Below are 16,745 nucleotides of genomic sequence, written 5' to 3'. Positions count from 1 at the left end.
TCTTATCCCTGATAGTTCTGAAGTTCCACCGATTGCTACTAGTCCTCCTAAAGGGGAGGTAATAAATGCAGAATTCCATCAGTCTATTTATGTTATTGCTCAGATGGTCACTAATCAGGATGAGCAGGTTGGAACTGGTGCTTTGTCTACTGAGGCCACAAGGGTTAGCCAATTTATGAAAATGGGTCCTCCCACTTTTTTTGGAGTAAAAGTGGAGGAAGATCCATAAGGCTTCTTGGATAAAATGGAAAAGATATTTTGAGTGATCCAGGCTACCAATATGGAGGGGGTAAACTTTGCAGCTTATCGGCTCAAAGATGTTGCATATCAGTGGTATGAAGAGTGGGACAGGCATAGGGGTAATGTGGAAGAATCTGTCTTGTGGGATACTTTTTCTAAGGCCTTCTTAGACTATTTTGTTCCCTAAGAGTTGAGGGAAGCAAAGATGGAGGATTTTTTGAAACTCAAGCAGGGAAGGATGTTTGTTAAGGAATATGCCTTGAAATTTCACCAATTTTCAAGGTTTGCTCCTAATTTAGTGGCTGACATACGGGCAAGAATGAGGAAGTTGTCTTTTGGGTTGAATCGAGATTTAATTTTGGAGAACAAGATTGCCTTGTTGAATAAAGATATGGATATATCTAGGTTGACTATTCATATGCTGCAAGTAGAGGATAAAAAAAGAAAGCAGATGGAGTTTGAAGATCAACAAGGTAAGAGGAGTAGGTTTTCTTACCAGGGAGGTGCTCAGTATCAGGGTGGTTAGAATGGTGGCAAATGGCAGAAAAAGAAGAGGGGGATTTTTGTTTCCTACTCTTCTACTAGTTCTCCTTACCAGGCGGGTGACAGTTATCATTGAGGTGGCGATATTTTCTATGCACAGGGTGCCCAATCTCAGGTAAGCAGAGGTCAATTAGTTTTTCATGCCCTCCTTATTGGTTCTGTGGTCATCCTCATGTTATTGTGATGAAGAAAGGGACAAATTATTCAAGTGTGGCTAGACAGGCCATCGGCTTAGGGATTGTCCGATTAATAAGGCTGCTACATGGGCAAATAAGATTCTTATGGCCTCATCTTCTGCTCCTAATCCTATTGGTATGGCATCTATTTTTGTTTCTGCTCCTGGTTTTAGTGTTGGTCAGAATAGGTTGTATGTTTTGGCATCTCGACAGGAATTTGAGGCATCACCTGATGTCATTAATGGTATGTTACAACTTTTTCTCATAACATATACTATTTTCTTAATCTGGGGTCCACTCTCCCCTATATGGCTCCCTATGTGGTTGTATCTTTTGGTTTAGATCCAGAAGTTATTTTGGATCCTTTTTCTATTTCTACCCTAGTAGGTGACTCGGTTATTACTAAGAGAGTCTATAGTGGTGTGTGGTATCTATTGGTAGCAAGCAGACCTTGGTGGATCTATTTGAGTTAGGTATGGTGGATTACTATGTAATTCTGGGTAGGGATTAGTTTCACTCTTGTTACGCATCCTTGGATTGTCAGACTCGTAGGGTTATCTTTAGGTTCCTTGGTGAACCAGTTATAGAATAGGAGGGTGGTTCTTTAGCTCGTAGGGGGAGATTTATTTTTTATCTTAGAGCTCAGAGGTTAATCTCTAAAGGTTGTCTTTATCACTTGATCTAGGTTAAAGATTCTAACTCAGAAGGTCCTTCTATCCAGTTAGTTCTAGTGGTTAATAAGTTTCCAGAGGTCTTTTCAGATGATCTTCCTGGTATTTCTCTGGATAGGAAAATAGATTTTGGTATTGATCTGGTTCCGTACACTCATCTAATTTCTATTCCTCCTTATAAAATGGCTCCAGCTGAGTTGAGGGACCTCAAGGAGCAACTTAAGGATCTTCTGGATAAGGAGTTTATTCATCTTAGTGTATCTCCATGGGGTGCATCGGTGTTGTTTGTACACAAGAAGGATGGTTCCCTTCAAATATACATTGACAATAGGCAGTTGAACAAGGTGACGATCAAGAACAAGTATCCTCTTCCAAGGATAAATGATCTGTTTGATCTGTTTCAAGGTGCCAAGTTTTTTTCTAAGATAGATCTTTGGTATGTGTACCATTAGCTGAAATTAGGGAGGTAGATGTCCCTAAGATGGCTTTTCATACTTGGTATGGGCACTTTGAGTTTCTGGTAATGTCATTTCGGTTGACTAATGCTCCAACAACATTTTTGGATCTAATATATGAGGTTTTCATCAGTATTTGAATCTCTTTATTATTGTGTTTATTGATGACATTTTGGTTCATTTGAAGAGAGAGGTGAATCATGCTAATCACCTTCGTGTTTTGTTGTAGACCTTAAAGGAACAGCAGTTGTATGCCAAGTTCTCTAAATATAAGTTTTGGTTGAACACTATAACTTTTTGGGGTCATATTATTTCCAGTGAGGGGATCAGGATAGATCTACAAAAAGTTATTATGGTGAAGAGGTGTCCTAGACCCACGACTCCATACGACATTTGAAGTTTTTTTTATTTAGCCAGGTATTATAGGCGGTTTGTGGAAAGCTTTTCATCTATAGCTGCTCCTTGGACTAAGTTGACTTAGAAGAAGGTCAAGTTTTCTTGGTCGGATGCTTGTGAAGGGAATTTTTAGAAGTTGAAAGATAAGTTAACTTTGGATCCAAATCTGGCATTGCCGGAAGGCAATGATGGGTTCGTGGGTTTATTGTGATGCATCTCGGGTAGGGCTTGGTTGTGTGTTGATGTAGCATGGGAAGGTGATTGCCTATGCTTCCAGGCAGCTGAAAGTGCATGAGTGAAATTATCCTACTCATGATTTGGAGTTGTTGGTGGTTGTATTTGCTTTGAAAATATGGAAATATTATTTGTATGGTGTTCACATAGATATCTTTTTTTATCATAAGAGTCTACAGTTTGTGATCACGTAGAAAGAGCTCAATCTCAAGCAGAGGAGATGGCTTAAGTTTCTCAAGCACTATGATATGAGTCTTTATTACCACCCAGGTAAGGCTAATATGGTTGCTAATTCTCTTAGTAGGTTACCCATGGGGAGTTTGGCTCATGTGGAGGAAGAAAAGCAGGAATTTGTGAAGGATATTCACCATTTGGTTAATCTTAGAGTTTGCTTCTTGGAATCCAAGGATGGTGGCATGATGGTGCAAGAAGTGGTTCAATCATCTCTTGGTATGGAGATTAAGGAAAAACAAGTGCTAGTTCCTATCTTGATAAAAATAAAGAGCGACATTAGCAGGCAAAAGGTAATGGTGTTTAAGATCAGTGGTGATGGTATATTATGGTACCAAGAGAGGTTGTGTGTTCTTGTTATCGATGGTTTTCAACAAAGGACTTTGGTTGAGGTACATGAATAGCGCTATGTTTTTCATCCTGGCTCGGCTAAGATGTATCATAATCTCAAGAAGATCTATTGGTGGAATAGAATAAAGAGGGATGTGGCTGATTTTAGTGCATGATGTATCCACAGGTTAAGGTTAGGCACATGGATCCAGGAGGGTTGTATCAAGAAATTAAATTGCCCGAGTGGAAATTGGAAGTGATCAATATGGACTTTGTTATCGGTCTTTCGCGGCCTCGAAATCAATATGATTCGATTTGGGTTGTCGTGTATAGGATGACTAAGTCTACGCACCTTTTTCTAGTGCAGACTACCCTCTCGGCAGAGGATTATGCAAGGCTATATCTTCAAGAGAATGTGAAGCTGGATGGGGTGCCTGTGTCAATTATTTTTTATCATGGTACGTAGTTTCCATCTCACTTCTGGCGGTCTTTTCAGAAGCGCTTGGGTACTAAGGTTAGTCTGGGTACTGCTTTTCATCCTTAGATAGATGGGCAAGTGGAGAGAACTATTCAGACATTAGAGTATATGCTTCGGGCTTGTGTGATTGATTATGATGGCAATTGGGCTAAGCATCTACCTTTAATGGAGTTTGCTTACAAAAATAACAACCATTCTAGTATTGGTATAGCCCTTTTGAGGCATTGTATGGTAGGAGGTGTAGATCTCCTATTGGTTGGTTTGAGCTTGTTGAGGCATATATATTTGGACCTGACATGGTTTACAAGGATATGGAGAAGGTGAAGGTGATTCAGGAGAGGCTTAACGCTGCCCAAAGTCACCAAAAGTCCTATACGGATGTTAGGCATAGAGACTTGGAGTTTGAGATTGGGGATAAGGTTTTTATAAAGGTATCTCCCTTAAAGGGAGTAGTGCAGTTTAGTAAGAAGGGGAAGCTCGGTCCACTGTATGTTGGTCCTTATGAGGTTTTACGTAGAGTTGGTAATGTTGCTTACGAGATGGAGTTTCCTTCTAGCTTGAGCTTCGTTTATCTGGTCTTTCATGTTTCCATGTTAAGGAAGTGCATTGGTGATCCTTCTTCGGTTGTTCCCTTGGAAAGACTAGGTATCACAGATTCTCTATCTTATAAGCACATTCTAATTGAGATCTTGGATAGGCAGGTTAGTTAGTTGCGGACAAGGGATGTGGCATCGGTTAAAGTTCTTTGGCAAAACCATAAGGTGGAAGAAGCTAAATGGGAAATAGAAGAGGACATAAAGTTGAAATATCCGCATTTGTTTTCTAGTTATGGGATTCGTGTGGAAGGTATGTGTCTTCAACACATCTTTATTTTCAGAGTTTGTTAAAGGAAAGATTCATAACTTTGCCTCTTTGTTTTCAAACTTTGTTAAAGATTAGGAATACATTTGATAACATAGTGCAAATGACTCGTGTGTATGGTTACCCTTACCTTGTCCATTATTCGGGGAGGAATATTCCTAGTGGGAGAGACTACAACACCTTAGGTTTTGATACTTAGAAAATTTCCCAAAACTAATCTCTGGACACAATACGACTCATGGGTACGATCCGTATGTTGGGTTATGAATAGTATGGTCCTTTCGTATGTTAACCAGTGTTTGGGATGGATTTTGGTTACTGAAATAGATATGGCTTTGGGGTACGAGTCATATTGGTAGGTACAGATCGTTTGGTTCCTTAACTTAATCTTAGACTTGCTTACTTAGGTTGGATCTTAGTATGAGTGGTTCACTGTGAGCCATAAGCAAGGGTACGAGTCGGACCCAGGACTCGTATGGTGGATAGTGTCTAAATCTTTCTAGGTTTAAATCTGTCAGGGATATGGATAAAGGGTATGGATCATATACTCTAGATACAAGTTGGTTGGATGAGCCGTATGTTGGATAGTGTTTGATCCAAAGGTTGAGGCTAGGATACGAATGGAGAGTACCACTCGTATTGGAGGGTACGACTTATGAGGGTCAGTCGAAACCCTGGGATGGGATTTTGTACAACTTAAGTTGGGGTTTTCTGGATATTTACCCACTTATCCTAATAAGGTCCCACAACTTCTAACCTACTCGGAAGGTTATTTACCCTATTATTCCATTCATTAACACTAAAAAACTCTTAAAAACTCTATAATTCTCTAAAAAGCTTTTGGGTAAGGGAAGATAGGGTTTCAACTAGAGGATTGATTTGGGGCTTGTCCTGGTGATTTCTTTTCATCATCATCTTGGTTTAAGGCATGTTTCTTCCCTCATTGTAAATTCTAACTAGAAGCATGGTTTTTGTGAATGTTTTCATGACTTTATTGATTGTATGATTTTGGTTTTCAAATATGAATTGGGGTTTTGATATTAAATGGTTGGTTATGGTTTTCCATGGTTTTAATTTTGCTTTATGTTCATTAATGGTGGCTTTGGATAATCTGATTGGATAGGAATAGTTTAATGGTAATTGAAATTGGTTTTGGTCATATTATGCCCCCAATGTATTTGACAAAATGCTTATAATATTGTTTTCATTGCATTGAGTACTTTTAATGGAACTTTTGCTTGTTTTAAAACTCGGTAAATGAATTATGCATGGTTTAAATGTCTTGTAAAGGTAATTGGCTAAATTTCCATGTCTGGGGGGTATATGGAATCCCCCAAGTGGTTTAATATGGTAAATGGAAGGGCACAGGGAAGTCCCCTTAAACCTATATATGGTTGGTTATGGATAGTACTTGCAAGTATGGTCGGTATGACGATACCAACACTAAATGCCCTTGGTTAATAAATAGTAAATGAATTGATTGGTTGCTTGATAAATGGTTTTAATTAGGCAATAATGGCAGGATGTGTGGCAAAGGTGGAGGTCCCGGGGGGGCTAAAATTGGAAACTCATATTTGCCGATGTGAGGTTGGCTTTGGTGACCGTGTGCATGATGTCACATTATATCTTGGGGCATGTACTAGTCATCCCAAGTTTTCTTTACTGGTCATACGGCTTTACACACTAGGCCCTTTTAGCAGAGGGAGCTGAAGCCATATAGCTCATGGGTGGTTTAGGTACATAACCCAGGTAAAGGTTTTAATGGCATGCTAAACTCTATCCCTTTTCCCGGCATAGTTATATATATATATATACATATATATGTGTATATTGATGGTTTTACATGGTTTTATAAATGGCATTATTTTACCCTTTTCCTTAGATCATGCTAGCGTTCACTCGCTAACCCTTCTACTGACAGTTGTATACCCACGCTATGTAGGAATCGACTGTTCTACTCCTCCTACATAGTGATTAACTCGGGGATCAGCATTTGGACTGAAGTGGTGAGTTTCCATCCTTTTTTAAGGATTCATTTCATGTTATGGATATTTCTAGACACTTTGATTTTATTTTTAATATTGGTTTTGGCTGTGATTGGGGGCATGTCCCAACTGGATTCTATTACACTTTTGGTTAGAGGCTTTGTGGTACTACTATGGGTTGCAGTGGATGGGATCGTATAGGTGTCAGCCTTGGTAAGGAAATAAGATAGAGTGCTGACATCATTGAACGACATTGTCAGTTGTTCCATCGTATTTTATTTTGGGATTAATTATATTATTTTTTGGAATCTTATTTGGTTATGGCTTGGTTTATGGATTGTGGTTTGGTTTAGTAAGGTTGGGCAGTTGGTTTGGTATGGTTGGTTGTTGGTATGGGATGGTTGGACTCGGTTGGGCCAGTCACGATTGTGATCCTATCCAAGAGTCTTCATGTGAGCTATTACACTATTTTGTTACATGTTTGAAATTCAATCAACTCAGGACAAGCGGCTATAGGTTGGGTTGGTTAATGGGGATGATCTCCGATCCCAGTCAGACTTGGGATGCCTATTATGACAAGGTCGTCGATCGGTTTGCGTCAGATGCATTTAATGTTAAGGGTGATAAGTGATTAGTGAGATAAAGTGTGATTGGTGTATTAGGAATCTCAATGGTATATATTGAATACTAGTAATTGATTATATATAAGTAAATAAATGAAAATAAGAAGGGAATACTCTTAGGTAACACAAGTGGGTAAAAGTGATAGAAATTAAATTGTTATATAAGCTGTCATGCTTTTTTTGTGATGTCTAAATTGTGTTTACGTGATCTAACCCTAGTCAACTGATGCTACCTATCACTACATGTTGTTTGTACTGATACTACTATTACTATAACCTTTTGAGATATAATGTTGTTGCAGGATCAATTGATGATTTTCAGGTGAGTCCTCTATCAGCTTCTATTCCACTCATTCTATAGTGGAAGTTGTGTCTGGTTATCGTATTCTATTTGATTAGAATGATCTTGTATCTATTTATAATAGGTCCTTAGGGCGGTTTTTCATTTATATTTTATATTTTTTAAAATATGTTGTAATAAAGAAAAGGTTTATGGGTTTCTTGATGACTTTGCGTATATTTTAAATGGTTGGTAAGTGGTTCTCTAATCTAGGTGGATTAGACTAGGTGCTCTCACGATCCGATAATTAGGATCGTGATAATTTTATCTATGATCTTAGTTTATTTGAATCATCCATTAATATGTACAATGTATAATATTTTCCAATCATTAATATCAAATAAGAAAGGAAAATAAATTATAGATGAATGTGTAGAAACAAATAAAAAGAAAGAATTTTTTTATGAAATAAAATAAATAAATAAATAAATAAAAGAAGATACTACAATATATTAGAGAGAACGTGAAGAATATAGAAAGGATATTCTTTTGGTTTAAAAATAGTGTAATAGATTGGAGATAATTTCCACCATTTTGGTGTAAAAAATAATGTTCAAGGTTGGAGATGCCCTAAGAAACTACTCATCCCAAGAAAACAAAAAATATATTTAATAACATGTCATTAATAAATACCTTGAAAGATTTCCATAGCTCATCTGAGGAGGTTAAGAAGAAGAGAATTAGCAGAAGAAGTCAATAGAGGAAATTGATGCAATATCAATAGCTTCACCTGTGGGAGAACTATGAAATTCAGATGACTTCTTCCTTCGATATCAACTTTGGGAGATATTCTATCCAACTGAATTTTCAAAATTTTGACGAGAAAGGGTTGAGATGAGTACTGAAAACAAAAGGAAATTAAAATACCTTGTCCATATGATAAATTTGTGCAAGAAAGAGTTATGAAACACCACATGAAACTACATTGATGGACCAAAGAAAATGATGGAGCGAACATGAGTTACGGTGATAGTAGCTAGGAACCATGTTGGAAAAGATAGGGAAAAAATGGAAAGTGAAGTGGAAGCTTAGTATTATAGACAAATATATAGTCAAGTCATTTTGGAAAAACGGGCTTGTACCCGAACAAAGCCCAAATTGTATATTTTTTTGGTTTTTTTAGGCCTTGGTCTAGACTTTGTTTAAACTTTCAATTAAGGAAAGGGGAAAAAATAGCACTCTAACTATATATATATGTGTGTGTATAAAAATACACACACACTAGATGGGCAAGGCCTGTGCTCGGCATGGGCCCAATATTTTATGTTATCTTCATCTCAAGAATCTGGCTATTTTTTAAAAACTGTAGGTAAAGGAGAGAATAGCACCTTTATCAAATGCTTGATTTAAGAATATTAAAAGAAAACTGCAACAGTTTTCGACTGTCAATAAAAGCTAGTATCTTTCTAAGTACAATGAATAGCCTTTGGGCAGTTTTCTTTTACCTTCTATTTTTTCGAAGACAAAAGAGAGTGGGAGTGCGAGAAAGAGCTTCTTATCACTTCTCTAGTTATCAAAATGTATATATCCATAGGTTTTTTATTTTGCAAAATGGTGTCCTCTCTTATAGGGAATTACTCTGCCTTCATCTCAAAATGTAACACCCTAGATTTTCGTCCTTGAAAAATTCATTGATTTCTTAAATTACTACCTAACATATGACTCATCTTGCGAGTCTTAAGGTGTCTTGATGGATCGTAGGACCCCCAATCATAGGGTGACCAATAAAGACCTAAAGGGTCAGGTGTTTGAGTCACCCTTGCTTAATGACTGGTGTTTAAGTTACCTCTGATATATTATTGGGTGTTTGAGTCACCCTTGGTGTATATGCTCATATGATTATTCTCAAGTTCATGTAGCTAACACGTATTGGGGCCCTTTCAGCAAGAGGAGTTAAGCTCATATAGCCCTGGGAGACTTTTTATGACGGTTAAGCTACAGAGCCTAGGCTAATGTTTTAAAGTTCATGCTAAGCCTTGTTTCCTATCCCAACATGTTATATATATATGTGTGTAGAATGTGTGCATATGGATTTTATTGTGTTTTTTACTTGGAATTAACTTATCCCTTCCCTAAGTTACATACTAACACTCATCCCGCTAATTATCTTCGAATGTTGTATCCCCACGTGATGCTAGAACTAGAGATACTTCTACTTTTCCTGCATAGTGATAGGATTTCTGGGTTGTCAGCAGTCAACTTTAAATTAGTGAACTTCCATCCTTCGGAAGGACTATCATTTTAAAGTCTTGTTTTATTTATGTGTTAGACTACTTCTATTGGATTCTTTTGGCTATGATCAGGGACATGTCTCGACTTAGATTGGTTTGGTTTTTCATGAGGCTTTGTGGATTACTATTAATTGGGATGGTTGTTGAAATTCTTAGATTCCTTTCTGAGTTGGTTGAGTTGTCTATCTTATTATATATTTGTAACTTAGCCCATCTTATTATATATTTGGAATTCATCTGTTGCTAGTGTATTGTGTTTTGTCTTGACTTGTCAAAAGGGGTGGTCTCCTTCTATGGCGGACTTAGGATACCTATCACGTCAAGCCCTGGTTCAACTCATAAAAAAGTTGGTTTCGATCATAGGTTCATGGAAAATTAGGTATCAACAAAGCCATGTAAAGTAGAGTCTCTTTTATAGTTGTGTAGCGTGTCACACTTGTAAGGGAGAGACTTTGAGGTATTTAGGAATGTTTCCCTTTCTTGTGTTCAACTTTTGGGCTGTAGATTCTACGATGTTAAAATATCCTCTAATTCCTTTTGTTTGCATTTTAGATCATGCCTCCCTAAAGATATGATGCTCATGGAAACTCATCTATCCCGCCTTAGGAGAAAATGGATGGAACTCGTCCTACTTATGGAGTAAAGACCCGGCCTAGGGTCCCTACTTTTGACTGCCCATGTAGAGTTCCACTGGTCCCTACAAGTCCTCATTGGTCTCCTCAGACTGATGGTACTCCTACCATAATGCCTTAAAGTTATGTGTCAAATATTGAGTTTGACCAATCGATTCATTTGCTTACTCTATTGGTGGCCTCTTAGTTACGCTAGTCTAATTGTGTTGCTTCTATTACTCTTTCTTTTGAGGACATAAAGGTTGACCAATTCATGAGGTTGAGTCCTCCAACCTTCACAGGCTCTAAGGTTAAGGAGGATCCTCAATGGTTCATAGATGAGATGGAAAAGACCTTTCGAGTGATGCATGCTTTTGACTTTAAAGGTGTGGAGTTCATTACATATCTATCGAAGGATATCGCATATTGTGGTATGAGGAGTGGGAGAAGTCGCAGGGTGAAGAAGTTGAGCCAGCTATGTAGGATGACTTCTCTAGTGCCTTTCTTGATTACTTCTTTCCTCATAATTTGAGGGATGCAAAAGCAAAGAAGTATGTGAATTTGAATCAAGAAAGGATGACTATTAAGGAGTATGCCTTAAAATTTCATTAGTTATCTCACTATGCTTCAAAGTTGGTATCTTGTAGAGAGCTGAGTATGTTCACTTTGGGTTTGACTCGGGACTTGGTGTTAGAGTGAAAGGCCACATTGTTGAACAAGAACATGAATATCACTAAGACTGTGGTGACATGCACCAAGATGGGGAGAAAAAGAAGGAATAAGCCAAAATAGGGGAAAGACATAGTTAAGAAATTCAGGTATTCTGAGCAGGGTGGAGGCTATCAGAATAGTGGTAAAAATCATAGGCAGTGGTCTAAGAAGAAGTGGGGAAATTATGGTTCTTATTGTATGTCTATTGTTCCATATCCTAAGTTATCTGGTGATCGTCGCTTCTAGGCTGACAGTGGATTTAGGGCACAAGATTCCCAGTCTCAGGACAGTGGAGCTTTGTCAGCCTCATCTTATCTCTCTTGTTGTTTTTGTGGGCAAATGCATCATGGAGTATGTGATGAGGGAAGGAATATGTTCTTTAACTGTGGTCAACTTAGTCACATGCAGTGGGAGTGTCCTTCAAAGGTCATTTCTGGAGCTAATAAAGTTCTAATTGCTACTTCTTCATATCCAGCACCAAAGGGTGCTACTTCTAGTACCGATACTGGCCAAAATTGTCTGTATGTTTTTGCAACCCTTTAGGAATTTGAAGCATTTCCTGATATTATTAATGTTATGTTATAGGTTTTCTCTCGTGATATGTATTAGCTTCTTGATCTGGGGTCTTATCTTTCTTGTGTGACTCGTTATATGTCTATTCATTTTGGTTTTCCCTTTTTGTGTCTACCCTGGTGGGTGACTTTGTTATGGCGAGAAAGTGTATAGGAACTGTGTGGTATCTATCTATAGTAGAGAGACATTGGTGGATCTAATAGAGTTGGATATGTTAGACTTTGATGTGATTTTGGGGATAGATTGGCTCTATTTATGTTATGCATCTCTTGACTATAGCACCCAAAGGGTTGGTTTTCAATTCTCAAATAAACCATTGATTGAGTGGGAAGATAGTTCTTTAGCACCTAATGGAAAGTTCATTTATTGTCTAAAAGCCCAAAAATTGATTTCCAAGGAGAGTCTATGTCATCTAGTTCTAAGGATTCTAATTCTGAGGACCCTTCTTTGTAATCTATCCCTGTAGTAAATAAGTTTTCAAAAGTTTTTCTTGATGATCTTCCTGGTATTTCTCCCGCAAGGGAAATAGACTTTGGGATTGATCTTTTCCCAGATACCCATCATATCTCTATTCCTCCTTATAGAATAGCTCCAGCTTAGTCAAAAGAACTTAAGAAGCAGTTGAAAGATCTTTTTGATAAGGGTTTTATTCACCCTAGTGTTTCTCCGTTGGGTGCTCTAATGCTTTTCGTGCATAAAAAGGATGGGTCCCTTCGAATATGTATATGCTATCGATAGTTCAATAAGGTGACTATGAATAATAAGTATCCTCTTCCTAGGATTGATGACCTGTTTGACCAGCTTCAGGGTGATAAGTACTTTTTTATGATTGATCTTCGATTAGGTTATCATCAATTGAATATTAATGAGGTGGATATGCCTAAGACTACTTTTCGTACCTGATATGGCCATTATGAGTTTTTGGTCATGTCTTTTGGTTTGACTAATGCTCCGACGGCGTTCATGTATCTTATGAACTGGGTGTTTGGCCAATTTTTGGATTAGTTTTTATTGTGTTTATTGATGACATTTTAGTATAATCTAAGATTAATGAGGATCATGCCAATCACCTCCAAATAATAATATAGACTCTTAAGGATCAGCGTTGTATGCTAAGTTTTCAAAGTGTGAGTTTTGGTTGAATATTGTGACCTTCCTTGGTCATGTTATTTCTAGCGAGGAGATCATGGTTGATCCATATAAAGTTGGGCGGTTAATAAGTGGCCTCGAACCATGACTCCAATTAATATTCGGAGCTTCTTGGGTTTGGTCGGGTATTATAAGAGGTTTGTGGAGAGTTTCTCTTTGATTGCTGCTTCATTGACTATGTTGGCTCAGAAAAAGGTGAAATTTCTATAGTTTGATGGTTACAGGGGATGTTTTGAAAATTTAAAGAATAAGTTGACTTATGCTCCTATTTTGACCCTACCTGAGGGTACTGATGGTTTTGTCATGTATCATGATATGTCCCGTACAGGGTTAGGTTGTGTATTGATGCACCACGGTAAGGTAGTGGCCTATGTTTCTAGGCATCTGAAAGTTCATGAAAGGAACTATCCGACTCATGATTTGGAATTATTGGTTATAGTTTTTACTTTGAAGATTTGGCGTCATTACTTGTATGGGGTTCATGTTGATATATATTTTGACCATAAGAGCTTGTAGTATGTGTTTACCCAGAAAGAGTTGAATCTAAAGGAAAAGAGATGGATTGATTTGCTCAAGGATTATGATATGAGTCTACATTATCATGTAGGTAAAGCTAATGTGGTTGCTGATGCTCTTAGCAGGTTATCTATGGGGAGGTTATCTCATGTGGTTGAGGAGAAGCGAGGCTTAATAAAGTCTATTCACTGTCTGGATAATCATTGAGTTTGTCTTTTAGACTCAAAAGATGGTGGGATGATTGTTTAAGAGGTAATGAAGTCATCTCTTGGTGTTGAGGTGAAGATGAAGCAGATTTTGGACCCTATCTTGATACAGATTAAGGATGATATGGGTCAGCATAAAGTTATGGCTTTTGAGATTGGTTGAGATGGCATCATGAGGTACCAAGGTAGATTATGTGTTCCCGATGTTTATGGACTAAGAGAGGATCTTTTTTGAGGCTAATGAGTCATAGTATACTGTTCATCCTGGTTCGACAAAGATGTACCATGACTTGAAAGAAATTTATTGGAGGAAGAACATGACGAGGGATATGGCCAATTTTGTGGCCAAGTGCATGGTTTGTCAGCAAATAAAAGTGGAGCACATGAGGCCTATAGGTTGTCTCAAGAGACTGAGTTTTCTGTGTGGAAGTGGGAAGTAATTAACATAGCCTTTGTTATTGGTCTTCCGTAGTATCGTAACTAGTTCAATTCTATTTGGGTCATCGTGGATAGGATGACTAAATCCGCTCACTTATTTCCAATGAAGACTAATTTTTCTGCGGAGTATTATTCTAAAATTTTCATTCAGGAGATTGTGAAGTTGCATGGTGTGCCTATTTCTATTATTCTAATCAGGGTATGTAGTTCTCGTCGCACTTTTGGTGGTCCTTTTACAGAGGTTTGGGAACTAAGGTAAGCCTTATCACCACTTTCTACCCTCAAAAGGATGGACAAGCAGAGAGGACTATTCAGGCTTTGGAAGACATTCTAAAGGCCTATGTGATTGACTTTAGTGGTAGTTAGGCTAATCATTTGCATCTGATCGAGCTCTCTTATAATAACAGTTATCATTCTAGCACTCGGATGGCTCCGTTCGAGGATTTGCATGGTAGGAGATGTTGTTCTCCAATTTCTTGGTTCGAGGTTAGTGAGCCTAGATTGTTTGGTTCTGACTAAGTTCATTAGGCTATAGAGAAGGTAATGGTGATTAGGGATAGGCTTTAGAAAATGCAAAGTCGCCAAAAGTCCTATGCATATGTGAGGCGTAGAAAGTTGGAGTTTGATGTTGGTGATTGGGTGTTCTTAAAAGTGTCTCCCATGAAAGAGGTAATGAGGTTTAGAAAGAAAGAAAAGCTCAGACCCTATTATGATGGTTTGTACGTGATTTTAAGAGGAGTGGGTGATGTTGCTTATGAGTTGGATCTATCATCTATTTTGGGTTCATTAATCCGGTGTTCCATGTTTTGATGTTGAAGAAGTGCGTGGGTGATCCTTCCTTAGTTGTTCCTTTGGAGAGTGTTGATGTTTTGGATTCCTTATCTTATAAGGAAGTCCCATGGAGTATTTGGATAGGCAAGTTCGTAATTTAAGGATTAAGAATGTGGCTTTAGTGAAGGTGTTGTGGAGAAATCATAAGGTTGAAAAAGCTATTTGTGAAGCAGAAGATGACATAAAGTCCAAGTTCCATTCCTGTTTCTCAATTTTGATAATCGTGCTTAAGGTATATGTATTCCTTATGTCACGACCCAAACCAAGGCCTAGCTGTGACGGGCATCCCAAGTCAAACAAGGATTAAGGACCACCCCCTTTACCGATCTAAACAGATTATCATACAATAGCAATGGTTGAATTTCGAACATATAACAAGATAGCGTGCTTAACAACTTAAAATATATTTAAGGATGGTCAACAACGGAAAATTGATAACTAGTAACCAATAACCAACAACAAATACCCAAGTCCACAGTAATATCCACAAAGCCCTTACTAATCCGAAACACAATCTAGGTCTGGACAGACCCCCAACTCTGAGAATGACAATGAGAATGACGATGATAATGTTAATGTGAACTCTAATTCTTGTTTGTGGGAGGTGACCGAGGAATGAGCAAGTCTTCCAGAGAATGGAAGCTCACCACTTCACCTCATAAGATTGACGAACCAAGTCAATCCACCTAACACTGCTCAAGAAAAGTAGAAGTATCTACGGTACTTGCACTGCATAGGGATACAACATCTAGAGACGGTTAGTGGGTTGAGCACTAGCATGTAACTCAAGGATAGGGAATAAAATAATGCCATGATCCACAACTCAAAATTCATTCAAATACAAAGCATATAATCATATAAATATATAAACATGTCGTGTCGGGAAAAGGAACAAGGCTTAGTATGAACTAAAACTTTATCCTGGACTATGTCGCCCAACCGTCATAAGCAGGAACCCATAGGATATATGAGTTCAACTCCCCCTGCTAAAAGGGCCCCAGTGAGTGTTAGCCACACGAATCGGGTGTATCAAAGAAGACCGGGGAATGCCCCAACCCACGTCAATCCAAGATACAAATATATATCAATAGTATGGACTGTGCACACGGTCATCAAGACCAAACCTCATGTCAGCAAACATGAGTTTCCAGTATAGGTCATCCAAGACCCACACCTTTATGACTTAGCTACATAACCCTCACTAGGCCTAAATTAAAAGAGGTTTCACATAACCCCTTTTTTTAACCAAATATTTAACCATTAAGGCACACCATTGGTATCATCATACCCTTACACTTGCAAGCTTAACTCTATGTCATAACAATCACATTTACTTGGGAGAATTCCTTGACTTCTTTTGTTTGTTAAATCAAATTAGAGGAATGCCTCGACCTCCTTTAGTTTATCAAATCAAATTGGGGGAATGTCTTGACCTCTTTTGTTCATTAAATCAAAAATAGCGAACAAGGCATTCAAAATCCATGTTCATTGTTTAATCAATATGCAATGCAATCGTACAAGTGAGTAAGTTAAACCAAGTGGTAAATCATATTTTTGAACCAATTTCACAATTGGGTTGAGGGAACATAATTATCCAAGACCAATTTCAAGTCCAAAAACATCAATTTGGGGGTTACCTCGACCCATGAAAGCATGAACAACTCATGAAAACCATAGGAAAACAATTTAAAAATCAACCATTACAAAACCCTCAAACATAGCAAAACCCATATTTAATTCCATACCTTTTAAACTATTTAAAACACATGCTTTTCGTAAACTAAGAATGGGGGGAGAGTAACATACCTAGAACACCAAGATTTATGGAGAGAAATCAACCCTTGAGCCCTTAGATGACAAACTTCCTTAAAACCTTAAGTATCTTGACCATGGAGAATTTAGAGAGTTTAAGAGAG

General features: G+C 37.9%; 1 protein-coding gene across 1 annotated transcript; it reads left to right on the top strand.

Annotated features, from left to right (window-relative positions):
- The first annotated feature begins 445 nt into the window (after positions 1-445).
- On the top strand, positions 446-11,659 carry LOC124887115. The gene is made up of 3 exons (XM_047396298.1): positions 446-713; positions 7,526-7,545; positions 11,363-11,659. Exons 1-3 carry the CDS (start codon positions 446-448, stop codon positions 11,657-11,659), a joined length of 585 nt encoding a protein of 194 aa, XP_047252254.1.
- Positions 11,660-16,745: the final 5,086 nt, after the last annotated feature.

The sequence above is a fragment of the Capsicum annuum genome, chromosome 9 (genome assembly GCF_002878395.1).
Source record: "Capsicum annuum cultivar UCD-10X-F1 chromosome 9, UCD10Xv1.1, whole genome shotgun sequence".
Lineage (NCBI taxonomy): Eukaryota > Viridiplantae > Streptophyta > Magnoliopsida > Solanales > Solanaceae > Capsicum > Capsicum annuum.
This window is presented reverse-complemented; position numbering and strand designations above follow the sequence as displayed.